The sequence below is a fragment of the Mandrillus leucophaeus genome, unplaced genomic scaffold (assembly GCF_000951045.1).
Source record: "Mandrillus leucophaeus isolate KB7577 unplaced genomic scaffold, Mleu.le_1.0 Scaffold41, whole genome shotgun sequence".
NCBI classification, from domain to species: domain Eukaryota; kingdom Metazoa; phylum Chordata; class Mammalia; order Primates; family Cercopithecidae; genus Mandrillus; species Mandrillus leucophaeus.
This window is the reverse complement of record NW_012104365.1, coordinates 900,021-923,712: the sequence shown is the minus strand read 5'-3', so window position 1 is coordinate 923,712 and position 23,692 is coordinate 900,021. Positions and strand designations below refer to the sequence as shown.

General features: G+C 39.6%; 1 protein-coding gene across 1 annotated transcript in view; it reads right to left on the bottom strand.

Moving 5' to 3' along the window:
- Window positions 1-4,741: 4,741 nt before the first annotated feature.
- The window catches only part of ZNF831 (zinc finger protein 831), a 73,410-nt gene continuing 54,459 nt past the window's right edge, over window positions 4,742-23,692 (bottom strand). The window contains exons 4-5 of the mRNA XM_011992325.1: window positions 10,707-10,867; window positions 4,742-9,947 (exon numbers count right to left, since the gene is read on the bottom strand). Of these exons, the coding sequence (XP_011847715.1) occupies window positions 9,102-9,947; window positions 10,707-10,867 (1,007 nt within the window). The 3' untranslated portion in view covers window positions 4,742-9,101. The remainder of the gene's footprint in view (window positions 9,948-10,706; window positions 10,868-23,692) is intronic.

Below are 23,692 nucleotides of genomic sequence, written 5' to 3'. Positions count from 1 at the left end.
CTGGTCCTTGGTTTCCCCTAAAAGGAATAAGGTGCAAACCAACGCTCTGGATTTTCTCAATGTGGTGCCCAGCATTGATGTTCATTATTTTTCGTTCCAGTTGGCTACAGAAGTTTGTAGAGCGTTTGGGTTGCATCTACTTTCACAGTAAAATCTTATCCTTCCCTATGTAAATATTTCCTTAGTGTCTACTCAGTGTTCAAGTGTGCTTACGAATGGTAAAGCAATAAACAGCATCTATTCCCATAGACATGTCATACTTTCTCCTGGCTCTTTCTCCTTGAGGTGGAATGGAGCAGGGCAGGGGGAAGATTTTGGGATTTGATTAAATTATCACCAATTAATGTTGTGCTGTGTGTAGGCTCTAGAAACATGTCCTAATGGAGCTGGGAAGAAATACTGGACTGTGGGCCCTGGACTCTGCCTGTGGTCCTGCCAGGGTACGTCTTTCTCTCCACTTCAGTCTCATCATCAGCATGAGGGCTGAGCTGTTTCTGGGGCCAGCACTACACTGTCACCCTAATGCCCAAGACCAGAGCTTCTCAACCTCAGCACCACTGCACTACATACTGGATACGTCTTTGTTACAGCAACTGCCTTGTGTTATGCACTGCAGGATGCTGAGCAGAATCCCTGCCCTCTGCATACAGACGCTTGGGAAATAAAATTGCCCCCTCTGAGAACCACTGCCTTAAAGCATGATATCTTAATCTTTCTTGGGAAAAAGAATTTGGGGATAACATCAGGCATCAAATATTTGATGGTTTCTCCCAAGGAAGTTAGGCCTCAAATAGTGTCCACCTGGGTTTCTTTGCTATGTGGGATCGAAGACGCATTCATTTCCTTTATGCTGAGGTGCCTGGAAATTACCTTCTAGCAAAAGTAGTCCCAAGTTACCATGTTCAGGTGGAGAAGACACTGACACGGATTGAAGCTACCAGGAGGATAATAAAAACTGTAAGCACAAGACTAGTGGGAAGCATCTTTCAAGCTTCTGTGCTCCACGTAAGGAGAAATGAGGCTGCTGGCATGAAACAGAGGAGGAGACGCATCTTAATGCATAGGATGATTTCTTCTTCTCTACTGAGGACAATTTTTAAACATTTTATTTGCATTAAGCGTTTTGAATTAGGGTAAAGATACACTTTCTAACATTCCCTTAACATTCTTCACCCTTACCACCATCTGATATTATGTAGTTTACATATGTGTCTGCCTGACTCCTGAAATACTTCCTCTCCCGCCCCCAAATAAAAGCTCCATGGATTCTGTGTCTTTTTCACTCCTATATCCTCATGTGCCTGCTACAGACTTAAGCACCCAACAAATATTGGCTGAACTAACAAGATGGAGTAAGTAATGGGAAACAGTTGCTAAATTCTGAAGTGGATGAATAATGCCATTGTTCATCTCTGATAATGAGATGGATCTTCATAAGGAAAGGGGTTGGGGCCAGGTGCGGTGGCACGCCTGTAATCCCAGCACCTTGGGAGGCCGAGGCAGATGGATCACTTCAGGTCAGGAGTTCGAGACCAGCCTAACCAAAACATTATGTGATTATTCATTTGAGACCAAAATCCTTTGATTTGAAATGTCAATTATTTAACTGTACAGTTTGACCAAAGGAACTTATCCAAGAAACCTACAATTCTACTTGTGGTCATCAGTTCCATCGTCTTGGAGAAAAAATGGAGACAGAGCTCTGCTAAAAAAGGAGCTAGAACAACTAGAGAACTTAACTGCAAATATACCGTTTAGGTTAGCTCGATGTTTCCCCAAGTGCACTGGGTAATATGAAGATGATATTTAACTGGCACATGAACAATTTTTAATAGTTTTACATTTTCACGCATATTCAAAAATATACTTAACTAGAAAATTCAACGAGTTTTCATAGACATTATTGCTTAGGACAATAATTGCTTCTTTAACACAGAGATAATTTAAATAAAAGTATTAAATAAACAACATACCCACATGTGGCATCTTGATACATATGACAAAAAGCGTTAAGATGGTTCTCAAATGACTGAAGTTTGGAACAAATAGATTAATTCTAAGAATTGCGATTACAGTTTGATGAGTTCGGAAAAAAGCTATTAAGAGCCATCAGTTAGTATATCTGTTCCTTCCATATCCTCAATCCCACTTTTCCCTCCAATGAATTGTGCCCCATTGACTTCAAGTGTCTTCAAGAAGTATGTAAATAGACTAATAATATTGTGTTGCACTGTAAAAGTAAGTCTACTTATTCTTGCAAGGAGTACATAAATCACCTATATAAGAAGCTATGATTTTGGTTTAAGGACATGGTGAAACCCCATCTCTACTGAAAATACAAAAATTAGCCCGGTGTGGTGGTGTGCGCCTGTAATCCCAGCTACTCGGGAGGTTGAGGCAGGAGAATTGCTTGAACCAGGGAGGTGGAGGTTGCAGTGAGCTGAGATTGCACCACTGCACTCCAGCCTGGGCGACAGAGTGAGACTCCATCTAAAAAAAAAGAAGAAGAAGGAGTTGGGCTATATTATTTATCTTAGACTCTTTTTTTCTTCCCTGTTTACTCTCGGCGAGCCATTTTCATTTGTTTACTCAGTAAAAGTGCACTAATGCCTGTTATGAGCCAGGCACTCTTCCAGCAGCTATGAAAACCAGGATAAAGACACCATGGGCTCTGCCTCCAAGGAGCTCCCTTTTGGGCCATATATGTAGTCATCTCATTTCCTAACTCATCGGCCCTAGTCCACCCAGTTATTTTAACAAGGGGAGGACTTTTGAGGAAGTTTTCAATGTGTTCTCTCTCTCTCTCTCTCTCTCTCTCTCTCTCTCTCTGTGTGTGTGTGTGTGTGTAAGGTTCTCTTTCTGTGTGTGTGTATGTATGTGTAAAGGATTCCTTCAGGCAAATATGCCCAACTAGAGTATTCATATTTGTGGTTTACACATCATGTAGAAAAAGCAAGGCTAGATATCTGACCTTTCACGTATGATGGAGCCAACAGGCCTCAATCCTGCTGTGTTATACCCCATTGCACACAATATATGCACAGAAGGCAACCAGATCTCTGTGGCCACAGGCAGAACTGGGCCACTCTTTCCCAGGTGCTGCAGGTACAAAACCTCTCATTCCCAATAGGAATGAGATATCCATTCACTCATACCTTACACAGAAAAATAAGTCACCTATTTCTGGGCTGAAATAGCCATGGACTAATCCCAAGATGCTCAATGGTAGAGGCTGTTGAATTTGCCTCTGGCAGAAACTGAAGGAAAGCGAAGGCAGACTGAATCTGTCACCACTGGAAACAAAGGTCCCAGACACCACTGAGCAACTCTGCATACACAGCCCAAAGATCAACAAGCTGACACTAAAGAGACTTGAAAGGTGCTCTCTGTGGTTCTTAGTACAGCCAAATCAATTTTCCTCACAGTTAGAAGTATGGAAGCAGTTATTTCAGCAGAACTTACGGCAGTGCTTGTAGCTGGGCATGAATTCCTAACTATGCATTCCTATATATCATTTCTGTACTCACTGACTAATCAGCCAACACTCAAAACACCAAAACAAATAAAAAAAAATGTTTATGCAACAAAACATTATGTGATTATTCCTTTGAGACCAAAATCCTTTGATTTGAAATGTCAATTATTTAACTATACAGTTTGATCAAAGACCCTTATCCAATAATCCCACAATTCTGTTTGTGGTCACCAGTTCTATTGTATTGGAGAAAAAATGGAGACAGAGCTCTGCTTAACAGGAGCTAGAATAACTAGAGAACCTAACAGCAAACATACTGTTTAGGTTATCTCGATGTTTCCCCAAGTCCACTGGGTACACCACTGGTAGTATGAAGATGATATTTAACCGACGCATGAACAATTTTTAATAGTTTTACTATATTTTAATGCATATTTGAAAATATACTTAACTAAAAAATTCAACAAGTTTTCATAGACATTATTGCTTAGGGCAATAATTGCTTCTTTAACACAGAGATAATTTAAATAAAAGTATTAAGTAAAAAATATACCCATACGTGGCATCTTGATACATATAGCAAAAAGCATCAAGATGGTTCTCAAATGACTGAAGTTTGGAACAAACAGATTAATTATAATAATTGCGATTACAGTTTGATGAGTTTGGAAAAAAGCTATTAAGAGCCATCAGTTAGTATATCTGTTCCTTCCATATCCTCAATCCCACTTTTCCCTCCAATGAATTGCACCCCACTGACTTCAAGTGTCTTCAAGAAATATGTAAATAGACTAATAATATTGTGTTGGGCTATAAAAGTAAGTCTACTTATTATTGCGAGGAGTATATAAATCACCCTCATAACAAGCTATGATTTTGATTTAAGGATGTTTTCTCTGTTAATGAGTAATGCTAAATGTCCAGAAAACATCAATTCCAAGGGAAAAAGGTTCTAGATTATTGCACTGTGGGATCGTGCCCTCCTGTGGCTTCAAAGTTTCGCTACACTTAAGAATTTAAAATTAGATTCCTCAGTTACGGACTATAAAATATGGCAGATAATGACAAACAAGCTATATGTGAAAAGGAAGCACCACAAGAAAATGAGATCATTGGACATGACCTAATCCCTTTGTTGAGTGGAATGGGATACCAATATGGCCGACGAGGCATTGGGTCAATGATTAGGAATAATCAGATGTCCCATTCATAAAGGATATGGTTTGCAATGGTTTTAGTTAAAATGTTAACAAATCACATGAGACATTTGCATTTTAAGTTTTATTTTTATCAAAACAAAATAATTTAATCATATAAAGAAAGAAATTTCAACAACCAACCCAGAAGCCAATCAATTCCCTGATTGTGAACAAGCAATTGAGTAGTAAATCCTGAACAGTCGACCGCATATAAAAGACATTCCGTCATCCTCTAGTGCTCCAAGTAGCAGAGGCTGATGTTTTTCCCTGGTTCCTGTTCTTCCAATGGTGAAGTAATGTGCTTGACTGTTCCTATACTTCTTCAGACCAAATTATGTATAAGTGCAAAGCATGGATGAAAAGAATCATATAGTGTATAAATCTAGCACATAATATTTTCTAGGTCCTGACCCTTATATTTAATGGGTTCTGAAAAATAAGGACAAGAAATTGTGCTTAAGTATTGAGAAATGTCGTGTTTCAAAAGCCAAAGTGCCTCCCTACATGAACTATGGGAATAACAACTGAAGTGAGAAAAAATACACAAGCCCAGTTTGCTGCAATAGTAGAAATATGATCACCCATAGAGCCGGGCAGGCCATTTTCTCCTCACCATATTAAATTATGTCTGGGGAGTTGAGCAGCAGCACATTCCGATAATGACGACAGTTTCCATAACTATAAAAATCTGCTGCACCAGGCAAATTTTGTGCAAAATGCAAATTTCTGTGCTGGGGGGAAAAAATGAATAATGTGATCATTCTAAGTAATGAATGTAAATGCAAGGAAATACTTTTTGGCATGAGACTGCAAATTGTTTATCTTTCATGTCAAGAACTGTGGTCACAGTGCGCTTCTACAAGGTTCCTCTTCCGGTCTCAGCTTTAGAAGAGTGATTTCAGGAAGAAAAAGTCTGACTTACCCTAGGTTACCACCATGCTATTGGCAGTGTTTTCATTAAAATTCAGAGACACTCTCCTCCATCTTTTTTTTTTAATCACTTGGCAAATGAACCATAGGTTCTCCTGGTTACTGTGAGATGTGAACCAAAGGGGTTATTAGCTTTGTCTCATATCTCAAGGGTTAAGCCTAACAGGAGAGATGAGCTGTTTTTCAACATGTTTTACAAGAAGGAGGATTCCAGTTGTCCACTAAAAATCACATGACTTTGAGTCACTTAACAACGTAGGTTGCCAAGGAGGGGAGGATTGAACCCTCTTCCCTCCATACATCTTTAACAGCAAGATTTAGCTGGGTGTAGGTACAGGTGGAGAGAGAAACTTGGTGAGTCTTGAACATCATGGGGAAATGTCACTTTTGAGATTGGCAAAAAAAAAATTCAGTGCCCTTTCCTTAGGTCATGACAGCGTCCCTGTAACTACTCTCTGTGGAAGAAACTGAGGCATCAGTTGGTTAAGACCCTTACCTAAAGATACAATAAAATTAACACTGGAAAATTAGCACTGGGGAAAGAGGGAAATCCCTGATCTTTAAACTCTGGTTGCTTTGTTCTAAAATAAATTTGTTTTTCCTTAACCATCATGCAGTACACACTTGCAGAGTATACAACTGTGGTAGTTATCAATTGATAATACTGACATTTTATTTTCATTAACCCAAACTGGGTTCTAGGTTGTTGATGTTACCCTTAAAATGTATTCTTATAATTGTATTTCGCTTTAAGAAACCCAAAGGAAAATTAAGATTTATAAAATCAGAGATTGTTCATTGCTTTATAAAAAGATTCTTCATTAAAAAAAAAAAATCTTTACCTTAGGATTTTTTCAAGAGCCAGCTCCCTTAGGGTCATTCAAAATACATTTTTAATTTTAAAAAATCCATTGAAATACAGCTTTTTCACAAATTCATGTTGATATAAAGTAAGGTACACTTGTAAACACTGCCAGCCACTAGCCAAAGACCAGCAAAGCAAGGTGGTTTGGCTACCTGTTCTACCTTTGTAAGAGATACAGGGAGTTAGAGATGAAATCAATATTCTGCCATATTTGACCCAGGTTGGGATGTGACAGCTGGCAACGGTGGCTCCTAGAAGGACACAGCTTCCACCATTATCCTGAAGTTGGTGCTATTTGGAGCTATGACTTACTGATTTACAGCCAGTGATCCCGTTCATGCCACAGTAGCCACCCAGAAAGGAGGGGTCTAGAAGACAGATTTTTTCCCCTGACCAGTGCCTCCTAAGACAAAGGAGCCAGTTCAGCCTACAGATAGGTTTTCTCCATTCTTACCGGAGAGTTCTGGTTTTGCTTTTAATTTTTTGAACTATGAGTCACATGTATAGGCTGGATGATTGCACCCTAAAATCTGGAACTCTGGGGAAAAAATTAGATGGAGCTTCTTCAGGTTCAGGTTCTTCACAGCAATAATTGGTGGAAGGTGTTTGCATTTCAGTTCCTCACTGTCCCCACCCAAACTTCTTGCATGCAAGGCCCCCGTGGCAACGGTTCCCCATGGAGAATATCTTCAAGCCATTGAGTCCACGCATTTTAAGGAGAGAGCAGCTTCTCTATCAACCATTCTCAGAAAAATTGGAACCTGGAGATACATTCATCTTGTCCAACTCTCTTATTCTCACTTAGGGAAACTGAGGTACAGAGAGACTCTCAACCAAGATTTCCCAGCTAAAGTCAGGACTTCAATCTCCATCCAAGGCTCAGACCATTTGCCTACACTGCCTCTCTCATTATAGTGGCATGAATCATTCAAAAAGGGAGACAATCACCACATCACTTTTGTTGGGTTTAAAAAGTACACTAAGTGAATGTCCAACATCCTTTTTACCTCCCTTCTTATGTTTTTCTTGGCTGGGCCTGAAATCCTTGGATATTTATGAGTGCATATGAAAATGGTCACAAATATATACTAAGTAACCAGGGAAGCTGGTCTGGCATTGAAGTTTTCTATGAATAACACCAAAATTGGAAAATTCACATGAAGATACTTGAAATTTGACCATACTTAGTCACAGGCACAGACTGACGAAAGTGTATTCGTATGTGTGAGATGCTCTGCATTGCCGTGTCTTTGAAGTACAAGATGTCACATGAACATCATTACATCAAAGTTAAACCAAAAGAGCTCAGCTATAAATTTCAAATTGTACAAAATCATACCAAAAGCAAGTATAAAATTTTATTGAAATACAGCAATGTAAACCTCTTTAAGTTTCTCCTCTCCCATGGAAGGATGGGGAGAGGAAGGCAGTGGGTCTGAGGCTTTGCTCACTGGGCTGGTTGATGCAGACCTGCTGTTTTCTTCTGCACAGGGGCGCACTGGCTTGGAATACTGGAGAATTTTATCTGTGCAGTTCTGACGTGCACAATACAGAGGCTGATTTAATTTGACAGCAAAGTAACACTAAGCCCCGAAAATAAAATTACTGAGATGTAAAACAGCGTCAAAACTCCAATTAGTTTTGTATCCTTGAAGCTTCTGAAGGAAATCTAAAAGGCTCCCGTCACGATGAGCAGGCATCAGTTTAAGCTGTACAGATTACTAAAATGTAACCCTCTAATTGAAACTGCTCAGAGCACAATATGACAAAAAGAATCAGAGGAAAATAAGTGAATTTTTCCCTCTTAAAAATGACTCATTACAGACAGACAGTTCTATTAACTTTTAACACAATGTTCCTTTGCAAAAACTAGAAAAACCAACGGTCTCAGAGATCTCCACAGCAAAGGCACCAGGCACAAGAGCATGTACTTGTGTCACCTGACCATAAATAAGCATTGACCATTTGTGCAACATTTAAAAGTAATCAGCATTTCACCGGATCATAGGCATTTTGAAGTGTATTTACAACTCCACTAAGGACGTCAATACTCTGAACAAGTTTCAGTTTTTTAATGTACCCAAATTTTGTCTCCAAAATGAACAGAAGTATCTTTGTGCCCAGTTCACACCCCTGTCTCTTTGTCAAGCTACTCCAATTATCCCAAGTATGCTCTCTACCTTGGAAGCAAACCCTCAGTTTACTAACGGAGAAAGCCAGTTGCCTCGACTGTGTGGGATCCACTTGTGAAGAAACGTGTTGATTGTGGCTTTCTTGGTTAGTGCCATTTGATTGCAGAGAGGCAGTGGGGGACAGGGGCAGAAGAGGCGGCTGGGAGTCAAGGCCCAGTCACTGTGCACGTTGACCATTTCCGGAGTTTGCTTCCTTGCCATGTCTGCCCTGCCTGGCACCATGTGAACATAAGCAGAGCACTCCCAAGGGGAGCTGGGGAACACTGTGGCTGAGTTGGGGGTCAGGAGTTGGTTGGAGTTGGCTTGTAAATAACTCAAAATGGCTTTCCTAATCTGTAGGTGTTTCACAGATAGAGTTTAGTTCTTCCGCCAGTCTGACAACATTTACTTGTGAAGCGTCAACAGTCTTCGACCAAAGATACCATCTTTCTCTGGAAGCTTCATATTTCTATAACCAATCGGTCTTCGTCGTCGCTGCTGGTATCACTGAACTCCACTCGAGTTTGCTTTCTCATTCCTTCCAGACTCCTCTTCTTGAGGGATTTAGAAGGGGCTTCAGGAATTTCTATGGGCTGCTCTGGCTTAGAAGGAACTACAGAATCCTTCCGAGTGATTAATTCAGATACCTGACGTTTCCTACCGTCACTTCCTAAAGAGGGGCAGGGGACGGCCATTTCCCCACACCCATACTGGCCTCTGGAAGGAAAAAATGTCTTGTGTCTCCCTTCCTTTTGGTGTGAACTAGCTGAACTTGGTCTTGAAGCTGGTATTTCAAGATGAGTTTTTTCAGTTGACCCCAGTGGAACCGAATCTGAAATTCTTTGTCCAGATGAAGGTCTCCCTGGCAAGAGGGTCTGTGCTCTGCCCTCTCCTGTGGCTTTGCTGTCCGGGGAGCTTGGTATCAGAGTCCTCCCTGCAGTCTGGCTGTGGTCTTGTGGTTCAGCACTGTGAATTTCCTGGGCTATGTGATCTGTTCTCGCTGGCAGAGATATACAAATGGGAGCCACAGAGGTAGCAATGTCGTGGCGGGGAAAAGTTCCTTTGGACCCAAAGGAAGAAGGCCCTTGAGCATCTGAGAAAATGCATGGTTTGGGATCTGTTGAGACTGGATCCTGGGAGGCCGGCAGCTGAGTCTCCAGCAACCCAAGGTCAAGACTTTTGCCAGGGGGTAGAGGAGCGTCATTAACCACTGCCAGGTAGGTGTCAGATTGCAGAGAGAATCCTGATGTGGCAGCAGTGCTGTGAGCAGTACAGTCACTGTGCTCACCGGCAGATGGAGAAATATCCTGCAACAAAGTGCAAAGAGAAAAAATGGGGGGGGAAAAAGGTTAATTGGTACAAAGAAAATGTGGTCAGAAACGTGGTCCTCAATGAAAACAGGTCTTGAGGTCTTAATGATTCTTTACCAAGCGTGAACTTCAATATGACGCCCTCAATAAGTTTCCATTAATAACTAATTGGTGCATTAACTCGAATAAAGCTCCCGATTGATATAAAATAGGTTGCTGAGATCCTGTGCTTTTATCTGGCTTTGTGAAAAACAGAACTGCTCAATCATCTAACCAGTTCTCAGCTTCCTTTTTTAAGTCACTACTGCTCATGAAGCGGATGTACTATTTTATAGGACTGTGTATTGAAGGTTTTTGCTTGTTTGTTTTTGTTTTTTTCCAGATGAGTGTTTTTCCAAGTGTGGTCTGGATATGTATTTTAGTGGTTTTCAACACGCAGCCCCACAATCTGGGGGGTTTCATGTTGCAGTGGCACCTGTCAGCCATCTCTCTATTCAGGTGTGCAGTAATAACATACTTGGGTTTTTTAAAGAAACCATCAGAAATCATCCCAATGTTTGCACTACCAAAGCTGCTCAGTCATTTGATACAGAATGTTTTGACTTATTTGTTTGTCTTAATGGGCTTTCTTTGAGGCAAATCTTCATAAGGTGATCCGAGTAAGTTCTGCCACACTGAACAAGAGCAACAAGAACAAGCAGAGCTATAAATCTAGACCAGCAATAGGTAGGGGCAGTTCAAAATCATCATGCCCACCTTCACAGTTCGTTTGTCCATTTCCCTGACAGTCCTTGAACTCGTACCAAGAGAGAGGGTTCCTGAGGTTTGACTGCAGTCACCTTCCTTCTTCTCTTCCTTCCCACAACAAGGAGGTGATTCTGTGGTGGCATGAGATGGCTCCTCTTGCAGATTCAGACCTGAAAGGGGAGAGGCACATTTACGTACATCTGGAATTATAAAATTAGCAAAGAGTAATTTCCTGGGAGGTGGTCCATGACTTCATGATCGCCTCTGAGCTCATTAACCCTCATCTCACAGGGTGTGTGCAAGAACTCAATTTATCTCCAACCAATTCACGCTTGGTCAAATAAAATATATCCACTCTATGAAAAAAGGAAATGGCCAAACCAGTTCTCAAAGGAGAAAAATCCCTGAATGATACATATCATAAAATATATCTATATTTCATGTTGCTTCTTCTCATCAGAGTTGTATTCCTGGTCATGTCTGTTTAGGTAAATTTTAGATCAGCTTGAATTCTCTGGACATATTACAAAGTGGTCAGAATAGACGTTTCAATCGATGTATAGTGGGAACTTAGAAATAAACCATGTCTTAATTCCCACTAGAGTGCTGGGCAGCAAGGGATGAGGTTGGCTTTTGTGATGCTGTTGTCTTGTTGTGGTGGTTATTGTTGTGATTGTGGAAAGAAAGAAGGGCCCTGACAATATCTGCAAAGCAGCATTTCTTGTACCTGTCTTTCCCTCATCCTTCACCTGCACTAATGACCTGGCAGACCAGTCAAAAGGATCACAAAATTTCAGAGAGGGCAGGTTCCATCATGATATGAGATCAGGGAAATATCTTAAAATGACTGTGTCACTAGAGAAGAAGCACTAGACCCACTTTTAAATTTGCTTTCATTTTGATGAAAGGTACACACGTGCAGTCTGAAAAGTCAAGCCTTACTATGTTTTAAGAAAAACAGCAACCCCTGCCAACCCATCCATCTTTTCCCATTTGGGAGTCTTTTGACTTTTATCTCCTTCATGTCTAATAACATTGTTATAGGACTATATCTTGTGGAAGTAGTAGCTGTGACTTCTCATGGGGAGAGAGGAGGGTTTCCCTCTTCTTCCAGCTCCCCCACTCTTCAACCTTCATGACCCCACACACAAGCACACATTCCACCTCTCTATCTTCTCAACAGTTCTCTAACACTGATGGCCTGTTTTCATTTAGGCGAATATTCCGTGTTTATTGTGTGTGTGTGTGTGTATACATATATATATATATATATATATGTATGTATGTATATAAAATCTATTATTATATATTACCTGTCAGCACTGAATCATGTAGTATACTATGATTATGTTGCCTTTCTTGCCAAAACTGCTTTCCCTGGAATTAATTATTTTACTTTTTAAAAATTTCGCTGAGTTTTCTATGGACTTATTTCTAAAATCATTTTCCAACCGCCTCTCCAATTGTCTGGGGTTTCATTTCATTCCCTGAGAAATGTTTCCTTGAAACTTTCTAATTTGCTCCAAGTGGACCATGTTTCTCTACAGCATGGCTGTGCCCTCAGGGTCTCCCTTCATCCCCGCTGTGCTGATTCTCTTCACTTCTTTCCTGGTTCCTGAACCTCTACAACTTCTTTTTTCTTGTTTACTCTCCTGCTTTCCTAACACAAAACTTCTAGTAGTTTCATGAGAAAGGGTATATGAAGTATAAGTCTTTAGATGTAATTGGCAGCTTGGCTGGGTATGACATTTTGAATCAGAAATCATTTCCCTTTGGGGTTGCAGCCATGGTTCTATTGTGTTCTAGTTGTTGAGAAGTCTGGAGACAATATGACTTATGATTCATGATCCTTTGGATGAAATCTTTTTGTTTGTCGCTCTCTGGAATCCCTGAGGCTCTTCCTTATTTCTGGTGTTACCACAGTCTGGGTCTATCTTCATTCATTGTCTGGGCACTCAATCAATTCTTTCAACCTGAATCATGTCCTCAGGTTTTAGAAAAATGTGGTTCTGTTTTTATTTCCTTTTTCTTTCTCATGTACAATGCATTGTTTTGAAATATATACACATTGTAGGTTGACTAAATTAGCTTATTATTAATAACATACGTATTAGCCCATATGCTTATCTTTTTTTGGCAAGAATACTTAAAGTATACTCTTAGCAATTTTTAAGAATACAAAACATTGTTATTAACTATAGTTACCATGTTGTACAATATAACTCTTAAATGTACCTGTTATTTCTGATTTTTTTTCCCTTCTGTTTTGTCTTTTCTCTCTTTCTAGAACTGCCCTTATTGGGTTATTGGATCTCCTAGTATAATCTTCTATTTTTCTTATCTTTTCACTCTGATGTTCTATTTCTTGGTCTTTTTGTTTCACTTTCAGGGAAATTTCCTCAACTTTATATTCCAATGAGTTTCTATTTCTGCTATATGCTTTTAATTTCTAAGAGTTCTTTCCCATGTTCTTTTTTTATAGCATCTGTTCTTATTTCACGGCTCTAACATCCTCTCTTTTACCCCCAGCAATGTTAATAATGGTTTTTTGTTGTTGTTGTTGAAGTCCATAGTGCCTCTTCCAAATTCCTTTGTTTCCATTAGTTTATTTTTATTTCTCTCTAGGTTAGTGGCTTTCCTGAGAAATACAGCAATCTTAGCTGCTTATGTTTAGGAAATGGGCACGAAAAGGCTGACTTGGTGTTCTTTACAAGTGCAATCTGTCAACCATGGGCCCTACTGTTAGGTTATGTGGTTGCTCTGTTTCAGTGGGAACCCTGAAGTAGTTATCCGCAGGTCTCCATGTGTACTGGTCAGCTTCTACAGGAAGAGTCCTTGGGTCTCCTGACTGTAAAATAGAAGCCAGGCTGCTGGCATTCTGAAGTCAAAATTAGAGAAGAGATTCTGGGGGCTCATATGCAGTATTCACATTTGCTCAAACCCCATTTTCAATCTAGTCCCCTCACTCCCCTGCTGAACTAATTACGCCAAGTGTCCCCCAGCATTTTGTATGCTGTCCAGAGACTAAGTCCCTAGACTTCCGCAAGGGTGAAGGAAGTTACCAAGCTAGAAACGGGGTGGGATTTGAAGTCTGATTGCTTCTTAGTCTTTCAATCAATCTTGTTTTCAGCCTCACCTGGTACCATGAATGTCTGAGTTGTGGGGAGTCTTCCCACTGTTAAATCAGGATTCCATTCCTTGGGGTCAGCTACATCAGTTCCCATTCAGACTCTGCACTCCAGCTTTCAAACTAGTGGCATCATTTCTTCTCCAAGTCGTTTCTCCTTGTGAGCTTATACATTACAAACACCTTTAATTACTAACCTCTTGTGAGTTGTTAGAGAAAAGTAGAGGTAAATAAATGTGTTCCATCCTCCATCTTAAACCAAAAGAACAGTTCCACTTCTTATATCTAAAGGGGTAAGTTACTAGATTACCAAGTGTGCTAATCCTGAGCAAATCAACTTTGAAAATCCGTAGAGAAGTGCACAGTTTGGGAAAGAAAGCAATGCTTTTTTCTTCCACACAATCTTTCTTGACCCTCCCGTGTACTCTGGTAGTCTAATGGCACACAATGAGGCTTTTGTTATTCCATTCACCTGTTCAACAACCACATCCTGGGCCCCTTCAATGACCCAGGCACCATGCTCCACCTTGAAGAGTCTGAGAAGAACAAAACAAAGATGGCGCTGACCCTCAAGAGCTTCTACTGTAATGGGGAAAGAGAAGCAAAGACAAGGAAGCAGACACATATTGTGATGGGGTCACAAAGGAAACAAATCGAGGAGCGGGGTATTACCGAGAGTGAAAATGAGAGTATTACAGGCAGTAACGATTAACAGGAGGCTATTCCAGAGACTAATGAGAAATGGAGGGAAGCATACTACAGAGTCACGATAAGCAGGGGGTAGTAAAGAGAGTAATGAGGGGGCTTATTCCAAAGAGTAACTGGGGACGACTTTTATATAGTCAAGGAAGACTTCTCAGAAAGGCGACATCAGAAATGAGACCTTCAGAGTGAGAAAGAACAAGTCCACGAAGGATGTTCTAGACAAAAGAAGGAACAATACAGAGACCTTAAAGGGGAAAGCAGCTTGGGGGAGCAAGGGACTCATGGGGGGCCAATGTGGAAGGAGAGTCATGAATGAAGAGGCAGGGGCAAGATGATGTGGGGGAAGTCAACAGGGACTCAGATCTTGCAGAGTACAAGTGACTGTGGTAAGAAGTTTAAATTTTGAAGCCAAACTTGGGAGAGAGGTGAATAGAGGTGGGAAAAACAGGTACAAGCTTACTAGGATAATCTAGGGGCCAGATGAGATGGCTTGACTAGAGCACCAGAAGTAGAAAGGGAAAAAAGAGGTGGATTCAAGGTACGTTTTCATTCTCACCCATGAAAAATTACCAAAAATTAATGGTGATGATATGCATTTCCTTAGCCTCATCGTTCACCAAGCACAAGCGCTCACTCTAAGTGAATTAAGCTCTGTCCCCACAGTGACAAAACAACCAGGCAATTCATTCAATTCAATGAAGAAGTAAAACCAATCAGTGTAGAGAAAATAATCAGATTGGCCAAATGTCTTCCCAACAGGTTGTTTTGGTTTTTAAGCTTAAGCAGAAAGGTCATGTACACATTTGACCAATAACTTCTGACTCATCTATGAAAGCAAAGGAAGAAAATCCACTGATCTGATTTGTTTTTGACCATACAGTCTACAGAGAAAAGTGAGTTATCTTTAATAATTGTGAAAAATGCCCAAATAATGTCACTGAAGTGTGTTAAACTGATTTGGATTATTGAGGAAGGACACTAACTTGCTTTTAAATGAATGGCCCTTTTCAAAAAGTAAGTAGTTCCCTGGCCAAATTTTAAATCACAGAATGTGATTCCGTTTAGGCTTCAGCATCATACTATATGAATCACTTCCTACATCTTCAGAAATTACAAACTCCACTGTCTTAATGCAATCTTCAGAAATTCAATCGCTCTTACACAATTATGTGACTTTTCTTAGAGAGACCATCTCTCATCACAGCTCTCTGTGCCGTGCTCTTCCTTCCCTGATTAAAGGCTGTGTTTTTAATAATTTCCCTCAGAAATAATTGCCAGACTGCATTTAGAGGAAGAGGCCGCTTGAAGTGTTACAGCAATTTTAAATGTGGCCATCTTGAAAAGGCTATAGGAAACCGTAAAATACTTAGAAAGAAAATGAAATAAATAAACAACATGATGAAACTTACAACATGACTGTAGACATCTTTAATGCCAAACCTTCTTCCAGCTGCCTAATGTCTAAGCCATACTAAAATGCTATAAATACACTGCTCAAATATCATTAACTAAAAATGTAAGTAATTTGATATATGTCTTTTGGTTTGTCCCAATACACCAAAACTCCATGAATTTGGATTCCAAAGACTGAATTATTATTTTTAAAAAGGGCTAAAAATGAGTCTACAAAATCAACCTTCTAAGCAAACTGTAAATATGAACAAGAACATAGGAGTAATTTCCTAGACTATTAATTGATCTGTGATTAAATTGTTCAGAAGCATCCCTGGAATTAAAAGATCCACAATGTGCTAGCAATTACTTAAAGAAAGCTGGGCAGATCTCTAAAAGTAATCACTTTGTGGATAGTTAATTATTCAAATATTTTTAAGCCTGTTTTCGAGCCTACGTTATTGAGCCTAAATATTTACTGGGCACCGAGCACAGCCAACAACTGTACCAAGGACTATGCTAAACACAGGGCATTTGTTCCCTGGAAAATGAGGCAGACACACCCACATGATAATTCTAGTTTATTGGGGGAGAAATTCGGTAAGCAAATAATTATATAAAAAATTCACCAAGCAAATGTGGTAAACAGCATGAAAGAAAAAGCATGAAGGTACTAGGTGGCCATGATATAGGACCCCAACCCAACATCTATCTATGGAAAAGAGTAAAACCATGCGCACAGTCAATCATCTGACATCGGCCCTGTTCTGGACGGCTTTCTAAGTCTGAATCATCTATTCATGTAATTATTCAACCAATTTTCTTTAAGTCTCTGTCGCATACCTGACGTTATGCTAAAGTTTAACAGTAAATTCATTTGTTTCTGCAATCCTATTACATTTTTTGTTTATGAAGCCTCTTTAGGGAAAAAAAAAAATGGCTAAAAATGATGGAAGAAAGAGGTTTTATTCCTCTCAGGCAGAGAGAACGGGGGACGTCGGATGTCAATGCCAATCAAAAAATAATCAGAAGTTAGTGGGCGGTAAGCAGTGAGAAGCAGCCCCGACTTCAGCTGCACAGGCAGGGAGGGTTGTGGGAGAGGACCAGAAAGATGGATTTATCAAGTACAGCCTCGGGTATTTCTGCACTATCCTAATGCAATCTTTTGAAAGTTTGCCTCTAAGTAATCATAAACAAATCTTTTATTTCAGCAACCATTTTTCTTAGTAATTCTCATTTCTTTTCTATTTCTTTGATGAAAGGCAATCAAGATAACCACCCTCCCCTTGCAGAAATCCTGAATTCAGTGCAAAGTGGTGTTTAAAATTTTGCTTTGAGTTAAAAATTCTGTCATGTCCAGATATCAAGAGTGTGCCCTTAAAATACAGAGTGAAAATAGGATTATGAAATTGGAGAAGGAAAAAAGATGATAAAAAAGCAAATGCCATTTGCAAGATTGAACGCCAAAACAGAAACTGGCTGATCTACTTTGTGTATCATTCTTTTAAGTTTCTTGTTGCTAAATGAAAATTGTCTATGCAGGTCTCTTCCCTGGGACATAATCGATATACCTGAAACAGCTTCTCATCTTTCCTCAAGATTTACGCCCTAGAATGAAGGAGAAATTATTCTGTTTCAGCAATTTCAGAGCACTATGACTTAATAGCTTTGGGGAAAGAATTAATACTTCTTCATTAATTCTAATGAGAAAAGATGTCGGAAGTCCTGTCAGAGAAGGAGAGTGAAGGCACAGAGAGAGAAGAGGGCTCTGGAGAGACCCCCCTGACCCATCCCCGGCCTCCTGCTGGCTCCAAATACCTCAGAAATCCCTTCAGAGGAGGATTATGTGAGCCCAAGGAGAGAGACTGTGGAGGGAGAGGTGAGCTTGCCCAGACCCGTGATGAACGAACAAAAGAAACCACTGAAGAAAACCAAAGTGTACAAAGCCAATGTCTACCTTTGTGCCAGAGATGTATTCAACCCTCTTCATACAGTATTTAGAAATTGTATCTTTTATGTGTGTGTAATTAGGTAAAGCTTTTACTTCAGAAACCACCTGTAATCGCCGTCGTCTCTCCATTTCTGTTCCTGAGATGAAAGGAACGTGTTTTGATCACTTTTTCCTCTCAAATACTTTCTCCAAACTCAGTGAATGGGGCTGGTTTGAAACATTTCGGTGACTATAAAGCTTGGTCGTGTACAGAATTCAACAGTGTTCCTTCATCAAGTGGAATAATGAAAACTGCCCAGGAACAGTCTTTGAAAAGTTTATCTCAAAATTGACTGAGGAAAATGCGTTTTGTGAGTTTGTTAAAAACCAGTGGTTCCAAAGCAATGGTGATGTCTACAGACATTTTGGGTGGTCCTGACTTGGAGTGGAGGGGATGCTCCTGGCATGTTGTGGGTGGAGACTAGTGACCCTGCTACACATCCCACACTGCAACAAAGAATGGTGTGTCGCCAAATGTCAGCAGTGCCCAGGTTGAGAAACCCTAGTTCAAACCAAAGATCACAAACTCAAATGCTACAGGAGCCAGACAAATCACTAATTCAGGCGCCTGCCTGGGGATGGCCAAACAGCAAGCGCAGGCCCCAGGGGCGGCTGACCCCCAGCTCCAGCCAACTGAGACAATGAAGGTTGGAGGGTCCAGCTCACCAGATCTGTTCGTTTTTCAGGAGAAAAGTCGAAATCTGTATTTCACATGCTTTCAAACATTCATAACTAATTAGTTTTCAAAACAACAGTAGCACTGTGCTACCCAACACACCCGTGGCCTGAATTTGCTAATGAGAGGCCGGTTGGTGGTGACCTCTTGTTATTTAAGAAACTCACATGCGCCGCCCACTCTGAGAGCAAAGCTTCACCCTGGTTTTGTTTGCTGTCTTGCTGAAGCAAAGTTTCTTTTTAAAAATACTGTTAAAAATATTGATGGGAGAGTAAAGCTGTTTTTGAAAAGTAATTTGGTGGTATCTTATAAGGTGATACAAATAAGTATAAAACTATTGATCTAGCAATCGCTCTTTGGGAAATTAGGCAAGCATGTGTACTGCAGCAATAGCTGTGGTAGGAAAAACAATAGGTATCAACATAAACATCCATCAATAAAGTAAGGGTTGAATAGATAAACAGTAGTACATCCAAACTAGGGGATTGGATGCCACTATTAAAACAATCTCCATATACATATCGGCCTGGAGTTATGTACAAAACATATTAAGAAGAAAAGAACTGCCGATTTCTACATCTGATATAAGCCTTTGTATAAAAAACAACAACAAAAAAATGTGTCTGTCTGTATTCGTATGTGAGTGGAGAAAGATGTAGAAGGATGTGTGTCAACCTAACTTTCTGGCCTCAGGGGCAGTGAGGCTGGAAGTTGTCAGGCTTTCCTTGGATAAGTCAATGCTGCTTTCTTTTTTGCAACAAACGTGATTTTGCGTTATCAGTTGGAAAGAAAAATAAGAGACACAAAATCATATTGGTTCAAAAATTCAGACTCAAAATAATGAGAAAACCCCCAAAGTATATTATACCTGAATATGCTCAGGCAAAACTAAAAGTCAAGTCAGTCCTCTTACCAGAAGATCAGAACAGGTTGCTGAAAGACAGAGAGAAATCCTCACACATCAGTAACTAAAATTTAGTTTTTCAGGCACAGAAAAACTGAGAGATTCATGAAAGGAAGAGAAAAATATATTTTTTCCATCTCTAGCCAAATCTAGAGTATTTCTGTACTATCCTATTTTTTTTTTTTTGAAGCTTTGCCTCTCTAAGTAATAATTTAAAATCTGTCTCTTTTTTTTCCCCCAGAAACCACTTTTCTCTATGGTTCTCATTTGTCTTCTCTTTCTTTGATGAAAGGCAATCAGTTGAAGAACACTTCACTTACCATTTTCTTCAAAAAAACTTCATTTTTAGTGGGGAAAGTATGCTTAAAATCTTTTGATAAGTCAAAACTTTAATTGTGCCCAGACAAGAAGAGAATGCTCTAAAATAAAGGGAGGATAAATTGTGATGAAGAAGGAAAACTAAATGAAGGGAACAAATTGCTAATATTATTTGCATTCTTCAGTGCCAAAATTGAATCAGGAGAATTTACTTTATGGATCATTAATTTCAAACTTTCTTAACTCTAAATGAAAATTGTGGAGAGAAAAGTTCAGGCTTTGGAACATAATTGATGTGTTTAAGCAATTGCATCATCATTTCTTAAGATTTACACCCTGGGGAAGGAGATGCTATCCTGTTTCAGCAATTCTGTAAGCAATATTACTTAACTAATAGCTTTAGGAAAAGAATATCTCCCTATTAATTCTGACAGGAAAAATAATGGTACAGAACCATTACTTCTAGTCAGAGAAACAAGAAGGGAGAGAGTGGATGAGGGAGTCCTAGAGTTCAGGCTGCCATTTTGTTTCTCCTTGGGAAAACATTTTGAGGTGATTTGTGACAGAGAGATCGGGCACAAGAAACACCAAGGGCGCTTCCTCCCACCTTCCTCCATCACCTCATGGCAGAGTAACACAAGTGCAAAGGGTAAAAAGAAGAAATAACTCTCATCTACTTGATTTCAGAGAATTACATCACCATCCTCACATAATACTTAGCTATTCGACCTCTTCAACATGATTAGGTAAACCTTTTACCTCGAAAAGTATCTGTCTGAGCAGTTTTCTTTGCTTTTCTATTTTTTCAATGAAAGGCAGCTGCGTTGATAACTTCAGCCCCAGAGGAATTTTCCTAAACTATGTTAGTGGGGGAAAAAAATCCAGTTAAAATATTTTAGTCACTTAAAACCTTAGTTATGTGCTGAATTCAAAAGAAGAGATTCCAGTGAGAGGGAAAGTAAGAAAGACAAGGAGAAAAAATAGAGGTCTCCCTCATCCCCTGCCCTGCCTTGCCCTGGAGTTAAATACAGGTTTATTGCTAATAATTAAGAAGCCCTAATTCTATGTACTTGTTGTAGTATACACGTAGCTGAAGATTAAAAAAAAAAAAAAAACAGGACACAACTACACAATGATTGGTATTGTGGTAAATGCCACAGAGGAGATGGGTTATGAATCATCCCATCTCCACACCACAAGGGCGCTTCATCTGCTTTGAGAGTCAGAAGTGACCAGCCTGAGGAATCGCCACTTCACAAAACTATCTAACGAGGGCTGACTTGGTGATGAAGCCTCAGCCCTGGTTCCTCAGAGAGATGTGGCTGAAGGACCCATCGAAAGAGCAGAAAAATACATTTATCAAAATCGAGCAACCCATGCCAGGGTATTTCTCTTTCCTAGTGCAATTTTTTGAAAGTTTGTCTCTTCTAAAGTAATCATGCATTTTCTTTCAGAAATTATTTTTCTTAGTGGTACTTATTTCTCTTATTTCTTTGATAAAAGGCAATCAATTTAAGATTTCCCATTTAGAGATTTTTTTTAATTTTTCTAAACAATATTTAGTGGAAAGTCATATTTAAAATCAATCCTTAAGTTAAAATTTGTGCCCAGACCACAAGTGTGTATCGAAAATTTAGAGAGCAAAAGGATATATAAGACGAGGAGAAACAAAATATGATTAGTGAAAATACCTCTTGAAATATATAATGCCAAAATTGAAATCAAGAGTATCTACTGTTTGAATGATTATTTTCAATGTTTCTCAACACTGGATGAGTTCATAAACAACAGCCCATTTCTTGAAATATAATTAAGGTATTGGAGAGAGCTCATTTTTCCTCAAGATTTGCATCCTTAAAAAGGAGAAATTGACCCATTTCAATGATAATAGCTGGGAAGAAAGATCTCCCCTTCTCTCCTTCATTAATCCTGAGAGGGGAAAAAAAATGGGCTCTTGTCAAACTAGAAACAGAAACAAGAAAGAAAATATTAGAGTTGGCATCATCAATTTTGGTTTTCTAATCACCTTAGGAAAGAAAACTTTCTAAGTCCAGCCTTTGTGAAGCGACAAATATTGAAGGAGTATTCAGGGCTTCGCTCAAACCAAGACTTCAGACGAGTAAAACTTAATTCGACGAGAAAACCAGCAAAAGATGATGGGGGAATACTGTTCTGTTTTCATAACGCGTTTAGATATTCTATCTCATGGAGTACTAAGGTGATTGTACTTTTCTCGCTTCTCTTTCAGTTCTCTTATTTTTTGTGTCGTAGAGGAAAGTGAAGCATTTGGAAAGCAGAAAACTTCCTTTCACCCAGATATTTCTTCTAAACAATACTAGTGGAACAGTCCATTTGAATATTTCAGTCATATAAAATCCTGTTCAGGTACCAAATTCAACAGCATTTCTTAAATACTGTTTAAGACAAGAGGACTGAGATAAAGAGGAAAGAAATAAATATCACCCAAAATACTCTTTACAAACTTTCACACGCAGAAATGTACTCAAGAATCTATGCTTTCTGGCTTATTTCACAAGTGTCGTTTTCTTAATAATAAAACAAACTCAACTGGGTGGACTGTGGGGGTCACTGAAATACTTTCAACTTGGTTTCTTTTCTCAAGATTTCCACCTCAAAAGAAAAGAGTACCCCGGGAACTGCAATCCTTAGCAATGCAGCTCAAGTGGCGTGTTTTTTTTTCTCCAGCAAAAGCCTCTTGATTGTTTCTATGGGTTCTGATAAAAAAATAAATAAATAAAGTGGGCCGGTTATGAATTCTTTTAGACCAAAGCAAGGAATAAAATATCAAGAGTTAGATCTGCCCTGCTATGAACAGATCATGGAGACTTGAACCTCAAAGTTGCGTATAACTTGGAAGCTGAGACGTGGGGTAACAAAGAGGAATGGAGGAATAATAGGAAGACAGGGGCCACATTCTTACAGAATTCTGAGAAGTCGCTCATTTGTCCTCACACCAGTTGTAGAAATTATTTTAAAAATGAAACTTAAATTACAGGACTTTTTTTCTTTTTTACCTCAGAAACTATCTCCTAGACGCACAGTAGCATCTCTGTCTTCCTGTAAATTTCATCAGTCTGGTTAAAATGCATTAAAAATTTACAAGCTCAGTCACGCACAAACCCAAAAGCTTACCTGAAAATACAGGTAGGACAACAAAAGCAACATTTAGGAAAGAGAGGAAATAAAAAAGGAAGAGTACTTCCCTAGAAATAATTTTTTTTTTTTTTTTTTTTTTTGAGAGTGAGTCTAGCTCTGTCACCCAGGCTGGAGTGCAGTGGCGCAATCTCGGTTCACTGCCTCATCCTCCGGAGTAGCTGGGATTACAGGCACCCAACACAAAGCTGGGCTAATTTTTTGTATTTTTAGTAGAGACAGGGTTTCACCGTGTTACCCAAGATGGTCTCCATCTCCTGACCTCGTGATCCGCCTGCCTCAGCCTCCCAAAGTGCTGGGATTACAGGCGTGAACCCCTAAAAATAATTTTCAAACCAATCTAATCAATCCGTAAATCTCATTTCTAGATGTTTTTAAAAGAGTAGCAATTGATGTATTGCTAGAACTGCCCAGAAAGTCCAATTTTTGAGGTATAGAAAAAGCCTTTACGTCTTTCCTGAAGAATTCTACTCTACCACTCACAAAAGGAGTCTCTTTGGCAATTCTAAAGCAATATAGGAAAGGACATCCATGATCTGACAGAAAATGGAGGTAGTCATTAACTCTCGTCCGGAGAAGAGTGTAAACAATGTCAGGCATCCAGAAAATTCCATCTGGAGAAGGGGTAGAGGATGCCGCAGGAAGGGAATCTTGTGGCAGGCACACAATTCCGCACAAAAGACAGACAGCAGCTGGGGGGCTGGGGGGG